This window comes from Arvicola amphibius, chromosome 1 (genome assembly GCF_903992535.2).
Source record: "Arvicola amphibius chromosome 1, mArvAmp1.2, whole genome shotgun sequence".
NCBI classification, from domain to species: domain Eukaryota; kingdom Metazoa; phylum Chordata; class Mammalia; order Rodentia; family Cricetidae; genus Arvicola; species Arvicola amphibius.
Window position 1 is genome coordinate 2,001,657 of NC_052047.1, and position 17,242 is coordinate 2,018,898.

The 17,242-nt window shown below is 42.4% G+C and overlaps 1 protein-coding gene across 8 annotated transcripts in view; it reads left to right on the top strand.

The window, feature by feature from the left end:
- Hfm1 (helicase for meiosis 1) overlaps positions 1 to 15,743 on the top strand; it is an 83,463-nt gene extending 67,720 nt beyond the window's left edge. For 5 of the 8 annotated variants that reach the window (XM_038338010.1, XM_038338026.1, XM_038338018.1 and 2 more), the window contains 7 exons: positions 1,777 to 1,856; positions 3,891 to 3,994; positions 9,130 to 9,363; positions 11,527 to 11,617; positions 13,681 to 13,792; positions 13,886 to 14,037; positions 15,170 to 15,743. In XM_038338010.1, the coding sequence (XP_038193938.1) occupies positions 1,777 to 1,856; positions 3,891 to 3,994; positions 9,130 to 9,363; positions 11,527 to 11,617; positions 13,681 to 13,792; positions 13,886 to 14,037; positions 15,170 to 15,239 (843 nt within the window). In that variant the 3' untranslated portion in view covers positions 15,240 to 15,743. Of the gene's footprint in view, positions 1 to 1,776; positions 1,857 to 3,823; positions 3,995 to 9,129; positions 9,364 to 11,526; positions 11,618 to 13,680; positions 13,793 to 13,885; positions 14,038 to 15,169 lie in introns of those variants that run through there. The other 3 variants (XR_005286298.1, XR_005286299.1, XM_038338039.1) reach the window with 3 other exon arrangements.
- The last annotated feature ends 1,499 nt before the right edge of the window (positions 15,744 to 17,242 follow it).

The following is a 17,242-nucleotide window of genomic DNA, read 5'->3' on the forward strand; positions in this document are numbered from 1 at the left end:
AGGACAGCCAGGGCTACACAGAAAGACCCTGTCTCAAAAAATGAAAAAGCAAAAATAATTTAAGTTTTCTCTCCCTCCCTTCTTTCCTTTTCCCCACCTTCATTCCTACATTTCTTCCATACTCTTGTTTCTTCCCATCTTCTAAAGAACCAAGTTTATAGTGGTAAGTAGGGCAGACTCGGTCTCTGTCATCACTGAGTTTCTAGTTGAACAAAGAATATAAATAAGCAAATAGGCCTTTCCCTAGTGTAATGAGTGCTTCTGTAAAGGAAGCGTAAGACACGTGATTTTAGGTAAAAAGTGTGCTCAGCCCATGTCTGATGAGCCAGGAAAGGCTCCTCATAGATGTGACCAAGGTTGAAAAGATAATCCAAGGATACAGAAAGGGCACCAAGATCGTGATGGAGGCCTATAGACTAAATTTTAAAGTTCTGTGGTATTTGGTGGCAGCAAAGAGATCTTCCAAGTGGCTGAAATAATATAGTATGTCTGGAAATTAATTTTAGATAGTGAGCCTTAAGGCTGAAGAAGTAAATAGGAATTAGATCATGCAAACCATTTTGTTATTTTAGAGATTTATTTTTTTTATCCTCAAATTATTTAGAAACATTAAAGTGCTTTAATCAATGGCCTGATCAGAGTTGGGTTTTATAAAGGACATTCTGGTTGTAATGAAGAGAAAGAATTAGAAGATTAAAAAATAGGAACATGGAAAGCCAATAGGTTGTTTTGTAATAATTGAAGCAAACTGATGGTAATCTAAGTTAGTGGTGGCAGGCAATGGCGATATGTGACTGGACTTAAAACATTTTTCAGAGGTACATTGGTTTGAGGGGTGAGGTGGAAGAGTACATAGAACCAATGATCCGCGTTCTGCCTGTAACTGGGAGGAGAGTTGGGCCCCTCTAGGACAGCGAGAGTAAAGGGAAAATCAAGTTTGGGGGAACAAAGGCAGAATAGATCCAGTTTAAGAGACACTAGATATCGGGCTGGGGTAGTAAAGTGCTCAGTGGTTTAGTCTGGCTAAAGAATTATTTATGTTACTTATCTCTTGATACGGTAAAACAACATGACCAAAGCAATTTACAGAAGAGTTTATTTGGGTTTATGGAGCAGTAGGCATAGTGGCTGAGCAGAAGCTAGGGGCTCAGGTCTTGAGCCGCAAGCGTGAAGCAGAAGAAAAAGAGTAATTTGAAATGGTAGGATTCTTTAAATATTTAAATTCTTTAAAAGCTACCTCTAGTGGCCTATTCCTCCAGCAAGGCCATTCTTGGTAAACCTTCCCAGTCAGTGCCAGCTGGGGGCCAAGTGTTGAAATGCTTGCACCTGTGGGGGGTCTCATTGGAATCCTGCCTTCAGTTCCCAGTGCCACTGCCACAAGAAGTAAGACCCACGTAGAGGTGTCCTAGAGGACGCTGGCTGTAACTGGAGATCAGAAGGGAAGCTGAAGTAGAAATACACACAGACTTGAGAGCTGTCCATAGTGAGATAATAATCTAAGTCATGGAAGTCAAAAGATCTTTTTCTGAAAATATCACATAAAGAGTGAGAAGAGAAGGCAAACTTAAACAACAACAACAACAAAATACAAACAAAAGCAAAACGAAAACTGTCTATATTTAAGAAGGGCCTGAGAAGAATATTTGAGTTGAGAACTAGCCCAACACTCTCCTAGTTCATTGATTTCTGGGCTTTATTCACCAGTAGTATCTTTACTACTTGGTTCATTTGTGAAAGTGATAGTTGAACTTGGAATGGTATTTTTTTAATCAACAGATACAGATGAACAAATCTCAAAATGTGGACCTTAAGGAGTTTGGTTTTACTCCAAGACCTTTCCTTTCCAGTATATCAAGGTACAAAGCCAATGTTAATATCTAAGATAAAGTGTTCATTTAACTGTTGCTCCTCCAGATAACCACTTATTCACGGGAAGTTAGTCACTGACTATTCAATGAAAATCACAGTAATCATTTAATTTCATTATAAAGCAATACTATTAAAAGGGTTTCGGTATCTCATATGTTGCCATTCCTTGAGTGCCCTCTTCCCTAGGAAACTACCTATCCATATGTCCTCCCCTGGTTCTCTGAGACAGGAGATAATGTGTTTTACAAGGAAAGCCTAATCTTTCCCTGCAGGTGCTCATTCCATACCAATAACACCTTAGGCTTGAAAAATACTTTCGAATTTGAGAATTTGCTTGTGCAATATATCTTCTGACCTTCATGACAACCTAGCTCATAAAATAATTTTCTTATGCTATTTTTAATATCTATTTACTGATTGATGTTTTGAGACATCTTGGTTTGTAGCCCAGGCTTGGTTTGAATTCATTATATAGTCTAGACTGGTTTTGAATTAATAATCCTATTGTCTTAACCTCTTAGGTGCTGAGATTATAATTGTATACCTCAATACATAATGTTTATCTCATTTTCTTAATAAAAAAGCAGATCTCACTCCCAATTAATAAGAAGAGGACCTCAGATGATAATTCATTGCTCTTTCCTTATATCATTATTCAGAGAAGAGAATATTCTATATATAATTTCCTATTCATCTTATCCTATTCAGAATATTCTTCTCTGCATTATAAAGTAATTTTTATTCTTTGCAGTTTAATACTTGCACATAGTGAATTTTAGTTCCTTCACTCTCTATTCCCCGTCTTACCCGCTTTCCTTCCCCACTGAAACACTTCTTTCCTGCACACCCTCCTGCTTTCATGTCTTTGCTGTGTGTGTGATCCACTGAGATTAACTAGAATTCTTTGCATAAGCATTTGTGGGAGATTGTTTGCTGGAGCATAGGCAACTTACCAGTGGCTACCTCACTGAAGAAAGTGATTCCCCTCCCTCCAGCCAACAGGACTTGTCCTGTCTCTCAGATAGGAGGAGGATAGCAGAGTCCTATCTGCCAAGATAACATTCTGTTTATTTAGCAACCAATATGGAGCAAGAGTCAACCAATCAGAAGTCTAGATCCAGCACTATTTCTAGAGATCTTGACTTTGATTATCTAACTGAGAGTAGCCTTATCAGTAGATTTTCAAAGACTGCACACTGATGGCAGGTATCTGCTGGGGCACGTAAAGATGATGAAGTATCGGCCTCTTCCATCACAGGCTACTGGAGGCCAGGCAGTAGTACTACACACTCTAGTTCTAGGACTCAGGAGACAGAGGCAGAGGGATCTCTGTTAGTTCAAGGCCACCCTGGGCTATGAGAGATTGAATCTGTCTGAAAGAGAAACAGAGTTTACACAAAGGTGATCCCAGCACTTGGGATCCCACGGCTTTAATCCCAGTACTAGGGAGGTGGAGACAGAAGCAATATGGGTAGACAGAGATGTTGAAAGAGGTTTCCTGTCCTGCCTGGTCCCATAGTTGTTCAGTCGCTCCCAAAACATACAGAGGCCTACATTAAGTATAAACTGGATGGCTCAGGCTTCTTATTAACTTTTATATCCTTCATTAACCCATAATTCTTGTCTGTGTTAGCCACATGGCTTGGTACCTTTTATCAGTGAGGCAGTCACATCTTGCTTCTTCTGTGTCTGGGTAACAACTGTAGACTCAGCCTTTCTTCTTCCCAGAATTCTCCTGTTCTCATCGCCCTGCCTATACTTCCTGCCTGGCTACTGGCCAGTCAGCGTTTATTAAGGCAGTACAAATGACAAATCTTTACAATCCACAAGAGCACGGAGAGAGGAATATAAGGCGGGAGGAGATAAGAGCTCAGGACAGTTTGAGGTTTGGTGGAGACAATAATGAATTTCCCAGAATTGTTAAGTTAGTAGACCGTGCTCTTTTTATTTATAGGAGTATCTAGTTTCCAAGGTCAACTTCATCATACTTCTTCTCTGTGGTTTTGCTTATCATCATAAAGGTCTGGATCTTTAAACATCCCAGAGTTGCCAATGTCGAAACCGTGGAGTGAGCGTGAAATCTATGGAGAAGTTCCACAGGAACCATCTGAATATCATGGCAAAGGTAGATTACTGTTGCTATTGACTTGTGTGGGAGTTTGGCATTACTAAGGTTAACAAGTCATTTAAACAAAAACCCAGCATCTAAAAAAATTATGAATATCAACTGACAACAGTTTTTTCTTGTATTTTTGAACCAATTTTAAACTCTTAGGTTATTTCAAATTGTCTTGTTGTGTATCAAAGATTTTTCAATATCTTCCCTACAAAGTGTTTACTGTTTATCTAAAAATAATGTGAGGGACAACTGGGAGAATCAGAAAGCCTTGTGTGAACAAAGTCTTAAACCGATGAATTACTACTTTTACATATTTTTAAAAATTTAAATAATGGCTGTAAAATTAGTCTAGTTTCATAAAATAGTTGTGTGACCTGGGAGAAATTGTTTAACCTTTTGGGATCTTAGTCTCATCTTTAAGAGGAAAGTATTGGGAGCCAGTGAGGTGGTTTAGTGGATAAAGTGTTTGTTTCTGATGACCTGTTCTCCAGAGGTCACTCGGTGGAAGGAGATGTCACTCCTGCATGCTGTCCTTTGACCTCCACATACACACAAGGGCATGTGTGCAATCACACACACACATACACACAAATGTAAAAAATATTAAAATTAAGGTATCATGCCAGGTGGCACAGCCTTTAATCCCAGCACCCAGGAGGCAGAGGCAGGTGGATCTCTAAGTTCAAGGACAGCCTGGTCTACAGAGTGAGTTCTAGGACAGCCAGGCCTACACAGAGAAACCCTGACTCAAAAACAGAAACTGTGAATGAATGAATGAATGAATGAATGAATGAAAGTATCAAGATGGCTGACTGTTAGTATTTCTTCCATTCCTAAGTCTATGATTCTTACAATCTCTAGGTACAATGAGACGATTGCTAGTTTGAGAGGCACAGAAGTTTTGTGATCTAGATTTGCTTTTAGCTGTGTCTTATCGTTAAAAATGCAATAATACATATGAATTCTTCAGCACATTTATGTTGGATCCCCATGTTATTAGTGTTATTTCCATGGTTCATTCTATTAATGGCATGATATATTGAAAGATGAGAAATAGCCCTAACCTGTGAGTGGTTTGTTCAAGAGGCTGTGTGTCAATATAAGTGTTGGTGAGCTTGGATTTCCTGAGCACACTTTCCTGTCTGGCACCGGCTTCATTCTGCTACTTTGTTTCCTTTGGTCACAATTTAAGGCCCTGGACAGTTGCAGGTGCAGCTCAGTGGAGCAGGGCTTGTGGGGGTTCCTGACATCCTGGGTTCCATCACAGCGCGTCACAGTGATAAGTAACTGGATATGCTATCTGAGAGGCACGGAGGTCTGCTAGCTGATGACGTCACGGTCTCCGATAGCAGCTGACTCGGGCCTCACACTGCTGCAGTGCTAGCTGATGACGTCACGGTCTCTGATAGCCGCTGACTTGGGCCTCACACTGCTGCAGTGCTAGCTGATGACGTCATGGTCTCTGATAGCCGCTGGCTCGTGTCTCTCTGCTCCTCCTGTGCACAGCTCATTCTTCCTCCGCTGCGTCTTCTGTCTGCTGTTTCCCACTTTCTCCTACGCATTACTCTAATTTATAGTATGATATAAAAGTCTTGACTGCATACTTTAACCCCAGCAATAGCCGTGTTCTTATTTTACTGAACGAGCCGCTTTGTCTTTCTCTCTCATCCTCCCTCCCCCTCTCACTTTAAGGAAGGATAGTGAGGCTGACTGGACCTGGACCGTCGCTCTGGGTCTGCATTCTAATTCTGCCGTTCCCTGCAGCCCTCCTGGTGCACTTGCGTCCCCGTGTCAAGTCTCTTACCTGAGTATTTCCGACGTCTTAGGATTAAATGAGACGATTCTTATGAAGCTCCTAAAGTAGCGTCTACGTTCTTAACGGTGGCAATTAAGTATGTTTGTTATACTTCCCACACGGTAGTCTTTATTGTCAAAACATTCTAAGTATTGGGAATGTTTTAAGAAAAACATGGCAATTTTATTATCTGTATTCCAGTTTCACAAAGAGAAAAAGGAAAAAGTATTAGAAATTATATGAGAAAGCATTTTGAATCATAAAATTTAATTTGGAAGGGACCTTTGTGCAGTTTCTCATTTTACAGTAAAGGAAGCCAAGATTCTAAGAGATTAAATGACTCGCCCAAAATCACACACCTAATTAATGGCAGGGCCAGAAATAGATTCCACATCTCCTGATTCCCAGTCCAATGCCATTTCTAGAAAATGAAATTGACTTTTAGTTATCAGTAGAAAATTGAGTGTTGAACTTACAGTATATGAACTCTTTCGACTTCCCACCATCTCATCCCACCTCACCCAGCTGATGTATTTCTCTGATTTTGCATCTCTCATTAACCCTCTGTTGTCTTAAAAGAAGAATTATTTTTTCTTCTATTCAAGGCTTAATGTGAATTCTGTCTAATCTTGCTTCTCTGGTAATTTAGAAGGTCACTTATTCTCTCCTCTATCCAATGTTCGCATTGTCTACTTTTTGGTTTTGGTTTATTTTTTGAGACAAGGTCTCTCTGTACACCCTGTCTGGCTTAGAACTCACTATGCTGTCCTTACCACCTTCTAATTTGTTATTCTTTTGCCTCTGCCTCCCAGGTGCTGAATTACAGGTGTGCGTCCCACACCCAGCTCACCATCTGCTTTCTATTGTCCTTTCCCTTAGCGCAGAAACATGCTTAAGTCTTCCCTCTCCAGCTGAGCAGTTTCCCTCCAGCTGATCCTGCGTGACCTTTGTGATAACGAGTCATCTGAAATTCACACAACTGGTTACTCCACATAAACTGGAGGTCCCAGTAGGCCTCTGGCTTTCACCTTCTAGCTCCAGGCACTCAGACTGTCCCACCACACCCCCGGCTTTCTCACTCAGTAAGTCCTTCCAGATTTCCATTTTCCCAGTTTAACAGTCTCACCGAGAAAGGCACTTTGCACTTGTAGGTGTATAGACCTGAAGTCACTCTGACCAGTCTGTTTTGAGTAATATAGATCTCTAGCCGGGGAGTGGTCATTCTGTCCCCATGGCCCCAGGAAATGCTGGGAATCATGATCGGTGACCTCATCAGGATCGCCTAGAGAGACAGAGGCTGTTTTCCCTATGGGAAAGGAGGGTGCTTCTACTGATGGGAAGGGTAGCATGCCAGGAGAGGATGAGGAGGAGGAGGCGGAGGAGGCGGAGGAGGAGGAGTCAGCATCCTGTGCTCTCCCTGTGTGTCTTGCTTTCTTGTCAGACTAAAAAGTACGAGAGAAATTGACACCCATTTCTTCCATCCTGTCATTGCTCTCATCCTTACCCTGAACCTGCTCTTCCTTTGGGCCATTTAGTGACTCCGGTGCTCAGGTCCGTGAATTCTTCTCTGGAAGATTTCACACTTCTGTTCCTTGCTTTGGAAAGCGTCTCCCTGGGTCCCAGTGAAGCCATCCTATTGATTTCTTTTCAGACTCTTGTTGGACTTTTCTTCGTGCTGGTTGATGTTCCACATGGATCCATCTATCCTTCTCCTGTCTCTGTCTCCCCTCCTCCCCATCCCCTCCTTCCTCTTTCTGTATTCTTTTTACTGAAAAATGTCTACACAGATCCTCTGAAGCCATGTCTGAAATCACCAACTAACTCTTGGTGATTGCTAAAGTCTGTCCTTTTCTAAGTACAAATTCACGCCTACAACCACACTCCTGGCTATAGCTGCCTGAAAGTCAGCTGTTCCTGCACTGCCCTCTGGCCCTTGTATGCTGCATTCCATCCCTTCTCCCCTCAGGCCAGTGCATGCTCTGAGAAAGGCAGAGAATGGATGATTCTGACTCTACTACTCGACGTGTGCCTCAGCACCACGACCTGCACCTCTGAGTCACACACTTCCCCTCTGTCCCTTCTGCTCCTGTGTTTACTGATCCTAGTTGTAAATGCTCAGGGCCTCTCCTTATTTCACTAACTTTCTTATGTTTCCCCTGCTGCATCTCCCTGTCCTCCGGTCCATAAATACTCCAGGCGTCTGATCACATAACCTCCTCGGAGAAGCCTCTTCAGCAGGTGTCTTGTGCTGGTAAGAAAAGCCACTTCATATGTCAGGTGACTTTGACATGATCTGACACGGGCCTGCCTGTGCAGTTCCCGTGTGTCTTCCTTTCTCTTGCTTTGTGCTCCAGAAATTCTGAAGACTCCCGGGTCCGGCCTCTCCCACTGTCCCGTCCTCTCTGCACTGCTCACCCTCAGGGAATATTGTGCCTGCGCCACAGCTGCAGCCCCATCAGCCGAGAGAGTGCTGCTGCTCGTTTGCATGGTTTGATTTTCAGTGGCTCTCACTCTAATTGTTCTCTTCACTGTACTTCCATGGCATTTAATACCATTCTGTTCTTAGTGTGTATCGTACTGTGTGCATCAATCAAAGAGTAATAACATGAACTGTAGTTGTAGGCACACCCGACAGAAGAAATGGTGTGAACAGATGAAGATGAGGACCGCGTGGCTGAGAAACCTAAGGCTTATACCCTTACGAGAAGTTCTCGTTACATTCTCAGAAATCTTTCAAACACTGTTAAAGTACTAAGAAAATACTAAACATTTTATGATAATTTAAAATAAATTCCCACCAAATAAATCATGTTATAAACAAAGATGATAGTACTGAAAATCAAAAACTTTCTAATATACTGTATGTTGCTGTTACTGGTGTTCTCAACATTTTTCTTTACAGGAAAGCACTGTAGCATGTGCTGCCACAAAGCTATTTACTGTAGGAATTAAAATCATGGGACTGGCAAGGTGGCCCAGTGGGTGGGAGCTTGAGGTGGAAGTCTAGAGACCCGAGTTCAGTCCCCAGCATCCATGTAAAGGTGGAAGGAGAGAACTTCCCTCCACCAGTGTACCCGGCAGGTGCAGCCTCAGGCGTACACCACACACGCATGCACAATAGTAATGGTGCAAAAACTAATTGATTAAAATGAAGTCTAGTGGACCTATCAGTTCATGTGATCCAGTAACTAGAACTGTCTGGACTAAATATCCGTCAGTGCTTGACAACATGTGCTTTTGAAAATTGGGGCTGAAGACCCCTGCATAGCAGTTGAAAGATGTATCACATATCAGTTCAGAATGCTGCTGTGTGGTTTAACAAGCGCCTACACTCTGTGCACAACAGATTTTCTCAGGTGGAACTCTTGTATGACTTCAAATGAAAGGACTCCTCAAACAGTGGTGTTCAGCAGACACGCTAACACATCTGGAAACCACAGTGTTGCGGGTGAAAGCAAGTGTTCTGAAGTGTTGGATGTGAACTTTGAGTTGGGAAATGAAGTTTGGGATGACTTTGATGATGAAAGCTTAGTAGAAGTTATGAGCTTTTCAGCCGATGCCGAGAAGACAGCCGTATCAGGTAAAACCACTTTTTCATTAGAAATTCTTTGGATATTTTTATTTTGGTCACTGAGACTCCTTTTTCTTGCCTTTTTGTATGTGTTTATTTAAGTAAGGTTATACTTTTTATCAAAACTAAAAAGATAAAAAGTATAACCTTACCTTTAATCCCAGCACTCGGGAGGCAGAGGCAGGAGGATCTCTGTGAGTTCGAGACCAGCCTGGTCTACAAGAGCTAGTTCCAGGACAGGCTCCAAAGCCACAGAGAAACCCTGTCTCGAAAAACAAAAAACAAAAAACAAACAAACAAAAAAAAACTAAAAAGAGAAGTGTGTCTTCCACAGAGTGTTTTCCCTTGAGGGCAGCGGCCAAGGTTGTTTCCTTGTGAGGATATGAAAAGTAAAGTGGGCTTTTCTGTCCCATTTTCCCTCTCATTTTTAAAATTTGTTTTATTATTTTACCTTATATGTATAAATAGGTATTTTGCCTATATGCTGTGTGCATACATGCAGTGCCCATAGACACCAGAAGAGGGCATTTGATCCCCTGGGCCTGGGTTACTGATGGTAACACCCTGTGGGTGCCGAGACTAAAACCCAGGTCCTCTGGCGAGCAGCCAGTGCCCTTAACCACTGAGCCATCTCTCCTGCCCTCCAGTCTCTTCTTAAAGGTTCTATTTAAATCCATTCTGTTTATTAAGCTTTCCCTCATAAAATGGCACACTCTGGCCTTCCTTCTGAGTTCACACAGGTCCACTACTCTGTGGAATAAAAAGGTATTATGATTTTAAGAATATTTTTCTGCTTGCAAGAAAAGAAAATAGCCTTGGCTTCTGGTGGAAATGCTTACTTTTCAGGCATACATAATTGAAAAGTAAGAAAAAGGGCTACTGCTTTATCAGAAGGTGCATTTAAATCATACATAAACCCACAGTTATGAGACTTAACTATTTGATATAGACAAATTTGCTAAAACAGATAATTGAAACTCTTAGTAGTTATGTGACTAGAAGCAAGAATGGTGATCCTCTTCCCATGGGGGCAGAGAGAAGAAGCCGGTTTCTCAGCCTGCGGAGCGTATTTCCTCCCACGGTTGCTTCTTGATATGCTTCACCTGCAACTGTCTAGACAATCAGAGAAGAGCAACAGCCTCGAGCCAGCGAGAATTCAGATGTGATTGTCTTGGACTCCTAAAGAGTGCAAGCTTTTCTCAGAACATCAGAACTGTTCAGCTACACAGAATAGGCTTGGAAGTGTGTGATGTGGGGCCTCTGGGTGTATTTCTTACATCCCTAACTCAAGACCGGGTGTGTCCTGCAGGCTAGAAGTCGGTATATGCTGACCTGTGAGGGCGCAGGGCTGTCGCTAGGAGACCACTTCCAGTGGACACCTTTCCCCGTGTGTTGAGTACATCACATGCAGGCCATTGAAAACACTGAATAAGTTTCCATTTGTCATACACTTGAATTTAAAAAATAACTAAATAGTGGTGGCTTTAGGATTTTAGACATAGTGGCTAATAAACTAACTTGTGTGCTTGACAGTTTTATTTTCTTAGCTTTGCTTGCACTTATATGCTCTATGTAAATCAGTTTTGATTATTGAGAATTAGTCATTGTGCTGGCTAGTGTTTTGTCAAATTACACAGACTAGAGTCATCCAGGAAGAGGGAGCCTCAACTGATATGTGGGAGGGTCATCCTGTGGGCAGTACCGTCCCTGAGAAGGTGAAAGCAGACTGAATAAGCCATAGGCAACAGCCCCCGTAAGCAGCGCTCCCCCCCTTCCCCGCCCCGTGGTCTCCAGTCTCCTGTTCTGATGTCCTCCATGATGTTAAACTATACGCTGAAGTAAACCCTTCCTCCCCAAGTTGCTTTTGGTCATGGCATTTATCACAGCCATCAAAAGCAAACGAGGACGCCCATTACTTCCCCTCTTTTACTTTCTTTTCTTTTTTCTTTATGGCTTCACCAACATATTTGTGGCCAGTGAACTCGGGCCCAGATTTTATGTGGAAGCCGTGAACACTGGCTGAATGCAGGCCTCATCCCTGCATGGGAAGCGCCTTGCCCCCGACCACGTCCTCCTTACATCCTGGGTGGAGAGAGCCCTTGCAGAACGTGTACTACGCTTCCATTAGGTGTCAACTCACATTGTCTTTCTAAAGCTTCTCTCTTCTCGTAGGATTTGGAGACACTTGTGTTTCGAGTCACTGGGGAAGTAAGCTACCCTTCCAAAAGTCAAGCAGCAAATTCCAAAGAGAAATCTCAAACAGGCAAGCTTCAGAACTTTGGTCTATAAGTCTTAGAACTTTATACTTTCTTGAAACAGAATTGGAGATGGGGTTTATCTCATTAGATGTCAGAGGAGCGTTAACGTGTTAACCGACCTAAACACTGTTAACATTAGAGGTTTCTCTCTCACGGTGCTGTTGTCAGCCACTCTCATCAAAATCACCTGGGAACGCTTGCTTATCGAAGATGTGAGTTCTTCCCACATCAGACCTCCTGAATCATGGTCTCTGGGGTGGAATCCAGAAATTTCACAGTTTCTAAAACAAGTGGGAAAGAGACAAATAGACATACTATGTTTAAAACTTTAAACAAAAGGACATAGGCCGTGCACGAGGGTCATTGAGGTGTGTGTGTGGCCACAGAAGTGAGGCTGACATTGTTGAGTGGGAGTGGGAGGGCCTTGGGTGCTGTGATAAGCAGGAGATCTAGCAGGACAAGATCCACAGACTCGGGGGCCTGCAGGATTCGGGGAACCAGGGCGAGCCAGGGACTATCCCCATAAGGGGAAGACACTGTTAAGCTCTGGCTGTTATTGCTGTCTGTGAAATACAGGTTTAGTCTTGGCAGATATTGTGACATTTATGTGACATTTTGCAATTTTTAAATTTTGGCATCTAACGCCAAGAAATGAATGCCTTGGCGTCGCCGCCATCACAGCACCACAGTGATCTCTGTGGACCACACTCCGCTCGGGAGTTTCCAGTGGCTCCCCATGACTGCTGGTGCAGCCATTCAGTTCAATCATAAAAGAATTAGTTATTCTAGCAGCAAATAAAGAGTGAATCACAGAGGGTAGGACCATCAGAGGTGTTGTGGACAATAACACAGACAGCCCTGGGGGGCTGACAGCAGAAAGGGCTGGCAGGTGGACTTCTCACTCATCTCAGAAACGCTCCTGTGGGATGGTTGGCTGGGTGAGCACTGGCCACCAAACTGGATGACTGTGTTCCATCTTCAAAATCCACATATTGGAAGGAGAGAGACAACTCCATACCTTGTCCTTTGACCTCCATACTTGTGCCTACACATGTGCAAATATGCACACCCACACCCACATGCACACACACAAATACACATACACACAAACATACACACATACACACATATACACACATACACACATACACACACATACACACACACACACACACACACAAAGTAAAACAGAAAGTTTGTTGAGACAGGATCTCTCACTGGTCTGGATCTCCATGTAGACTAGGCTGGCTGGCTCCCATAATCCTCCTGTCTCCATTTCTCAAATGCTGGGGTTGCAGCATGCACCTTGTCACGCAGCTGTTTCTATCTGAGTTCTAGAGCTCAAACTCAGGTCTGCGTGCTTACAAGCCAAACACTTTCCCAAGAGAACTGTTTCCCCAGCTGTGATGTTTACGTTCACGTATGGTCTGTCTCTGTGTTAGATTACCTCACCGGTGACTGTTTACCGCTTTGTATCCAGCTCCGAGCTAATATATGGTGTGAATAATGGGTAATAAATGTATTCTAATGTGTAAATTTAATAAAATGTTGTGAGTTCTAGTATGTGGTTATATGAAGGAAGATGGTAACTGCGCGAATACAGAATACAGAAAGGGGAAAAAAGGTTAAACAGTGGGAGTTTAGAAAGGACTTAGAGGTTTCTAGGTTATAGAAAATGAGCAAACCCTGAATCGTAATATTGTTAGATGGTTACTTCTTAAACTAGGACTCCTATCTAGTCTGGAATATGTAAACTGGGTTTGTTCTTAAGGAAAGAAATTAGCCAGGTGTGGTCTCAGCGCACCTCTGTGAGTTGAGGCCAGACTGGTCTACACAGTGAGTTCCAGTACAGCCAGAGTTACATAGTGAGACCCTGTCTTAAAAAGAAGGAGGAGGAGGAAGAAAAAGAAGAAGAAAGAAGAAAATATACCAGTTCTCAATGAGTATAGGAAACAATATCAACTCTTTTGTAGTAAATATAAGCTTTATATTCTCCACAGAGTAAATGTTAATATCAAACAGTTTGTTTTTCTTGTCATATTTCATAAATAATTTATTTTAATTTCAGTTATGCTTCATCACATGAAAAGCCAGATATTTATCTGTCAGGTTGTGCCATGTCCAAGTCTGGCCCACCTCCTGTCGCAGAATTACCTCTGCACACCGGAAGTGCAAACCTTGTAAGTCATGTACCCTTTGTTTTTAATTTAACTTTTGTTTGAATGCTTAACTGTCAGTGATGCTGTTTGTTTGTTTGTTACATTAAAACATAGGTCAATTTTCAAGAGAGAAGACAGCCAACTCTCTCACCAGTGATTGAGAGGGTAAGTTTTACCCGCTCTAACAAAACACCACAGCCTCTCAACCTTCAGGAAGCGGATATTTTTATTGGAAACAGTGACTCTAGAAAGGAAATTGATCTCAGGTAAGAACTCTTTAAACACAGTCCAAGGCCTTACCAGCAAATACTTTTACAAACAAATTCATCATTGTTTGATTCATCTTAAAGGTGTGTGTGTGTGTGTGTGTGTGTGTATGTGTGTGTGTGTGCACGCGCACACACACGTGTGTCTACTAGTGAGTGCAGGAGTCAGGTCCTTGTGGAGCTGGGGTTATAGGCAGTTGTGGGCTGTCTGATGTGGGTGATGACGTTGAATTCGGGTCTTTTGGAAGAGTAACGCATGCTCTTAACGACTGAGCCACTGCTCCAGACCCAAGATCAGAGACAAACCCTTTGCTTACTAAAAGCATGGAAAATTTAGATCTCCTGAGAATTGAGATTCTTAGTACCATCAAGAGTAGATACTAATTTTCAAACCCTATGCTATTTATCTGTAAAACACTGAGCTGATAAAGCTGCTTTTACTCATTTTATTGACAGTATAAACTGTAGTGTTATTGGAGAAATACAAATGACATCAGCCAACTTATAGATGTCCAGTCAGCTCAGCAGGCTCAGTGTCACAGTCCTAATAAATTTGATCACACCTTCACTGCTGGCTGCTTCCTTTCCTCTTTCTCTCTCTCTCTCTCTCTCTCTCTCTCTCTCTCTCTCTCTCTCTCTCTTTTGGGGGGGGGGGGTTTGAGACAGGGTTTCTCTGTAGCTTTGGAGCCTGTCCTGGAGCTACCTCTTGTAGACCAGGCTGGCTTCAAACTCACAGAGATCCGCCTGCCTCTGCCTCCTGAGCGCTGGGATTAAAGGCGTGCGCCACCACTGCCCGGCTACTGCTGACCTTTTCAAGAGGGAATCTCTGCAGCAGTGTCCCTCTCTGTGGAGAGTCCGAGCTTAGAAACCTGCTCATGCTTTTATTGAGTAGCTTTACTTCCTAATATAGCTAACGAAATATTAAGAGGTTTGTCCCTTACCCTTGCAGTGTGCTGCCTCCTGTGAACTTTCACCCGCAGACAAGGTCATCACACTAAGTGTGTTTGCTGTGTTAGCCTGACAGCGATCTTCACGCTTACCCACACTGCAGTGTACGCTTCTTACTCTGTGTTCTAAAATAAGCTGGCTTACACACAAAAAAATCATTTTAACATTTGCTTTTTCCCTCCAGTAAGTATTATCCTGATGATGCAGCTGAAGAAATGAAGGCTCTTCTGGGAATATTTAGGGATATTTTCTGAAAAAAAAAGAAAGAGAGAGAGAGAGAAAGAAAGAAAAGAAAAAGAAGAAAAGGAAAAGAAACAATTATTTTGTTAATAAGCAAAGGATAAACATATCTAATCCCCAATGAATGCTTTTTTATTTTTAAAAATAATTGACAACCATTCAGAATTTTTCTCTTAAATTTGATCCATTTCTTGACTTTCTTGTAACACAATATATGAACTGATATATTTTTATTTCTGTTATAAATTCTTGAAGAATAGTTTTGTTTCAGCAAACTGGTAATTATCATTATAAGTAATTTTTGTTAAATCAGTTTTAATAGAAACTAAGGTTTCATGTTTATTTTCTTAAGAAAGGTGTCTGAGAGAGCGACATAATGCTGCGAGCGAGTCTGTTTGGTGTGTAGCGTATCACGAATGCGTTCTCATGTGTCCTGTCCTTTCTCTCTCTGGGCTTTCAAGAGTCCAGCTTTTGAAAATGTTATTCCATTTTGAGCAGTAATAAATGAAATGTTAATTGATATGGATTATTGTTTTTTAATAATAATTTATTCATTTTTAAGGTATTTTATTTATTTATGTGCATATGTGTGATCCTAGATGAAATTATGTGCACCATGTGAATGCAGGAGTTCACAGAAGCCAGAGGATGCACTGGATCCCCTGGAACTGGAGACAGCTGTGAGCCGTCATGTGGGTGCTGGGAACTGGCCCCCGGTTCTCCGCAAGAGCACGAGGCACTGAACCGCCACACCATCTCTGCAGCCATGTTTACCTGGCTTTACCATGGCAAAAGATAGTTTCTATTCCTGAACATAAGTTTTAGCTCGTTTGTTTATTGTGAAGTCTAGTTTCTAATTTACTGCATAAGTAATAGGTGAAGTTGAAACAACTTAAGAAATCTTATAACTGTGATGTGTCTCTAAGCATAAAAATATAGAGGTCAGAGTAGAAAAGAAGAGGAATTTATTAGTGAAATGGTTATTGTCATTACTAACAAACAACATTAGGGATATGTACTGATCTCCGTCAGAAGCTTGGACAGGGCTGAGAAGTCTGCCTCTGCTAAGGGAAGCCTGCCTGCCTTGATGACTGGGGTCTCTGTGTCTGAACCCATGACGCACAGCCTGTGGAGGTCCTTCACATCCAAATGAAAAGTGGGTGCACTGAAACCTGCTTGATAGCCGTTTGATTCAGTGTGACCCATTAAGTGAAAAGCACTGCATTTGGTCCTTCAGAGGACGAGGCGCTGTCTCTGCTCTTACAGAGTTTACATGCTAGCAGAGACAGTGAAGCTGTTTCCTGGAGCGTGTAAAAGTTATGTTTATACTATGCTGTAGTCTGTTCAGTACACAATGTCATTCATGGGTTTAAAGCAAAGTGGGCATCTTAATTTAAAAATACTCTGTTGCTAAAAAATGCTAACAGTCGTCTGAACTGTTGGGAAACTGGCAGCGATAAAATGCTCTTTGTGGGTGGCGTGACCTGCGGGTTGTGCGCGATGCAGTATCTGCAGAGGACAGTGCACTAAAGGAAGAGAGGGTGAAGTGTGCCCGCAGAGGTAGCACACAGAGTGCATCGCATCACTGGGGGGATGGCTTGCAGACAGAGTGCTCTAGGGCATACCCAGAGTTTCTGACTTAGGTCTAGAGTGCTCCTAAGCGGTTTTCATTTCCAACAATTTCCCCATAGGTGCTGAGCTGTGGACCCAGGGACCAGACTGTGACCCAGGTTTTAAGAACTGTAGGATACAGTCCTGGCTGCGAAGTTAAGGTGACCTTCAGAGAGAAGTTAAAACTTGACCCTTAAAAAAAGTGACTGATGCTTTGTTGAGGGAATATATAAGAAACGGACACTCTAGGAAGAGGTAACAGCCTGACACAGAGCCAAGGAGGGAAGAGTCTGTTTGGGGAATGATGAGGAGATGTGTTTTACAATAGGTCAGTGCAACAGAGGTTCAGATTGTAGCAATGCCATACTGTGAAGGCCTTAAAATGAAAGCCAAGCTTTAATCAGTA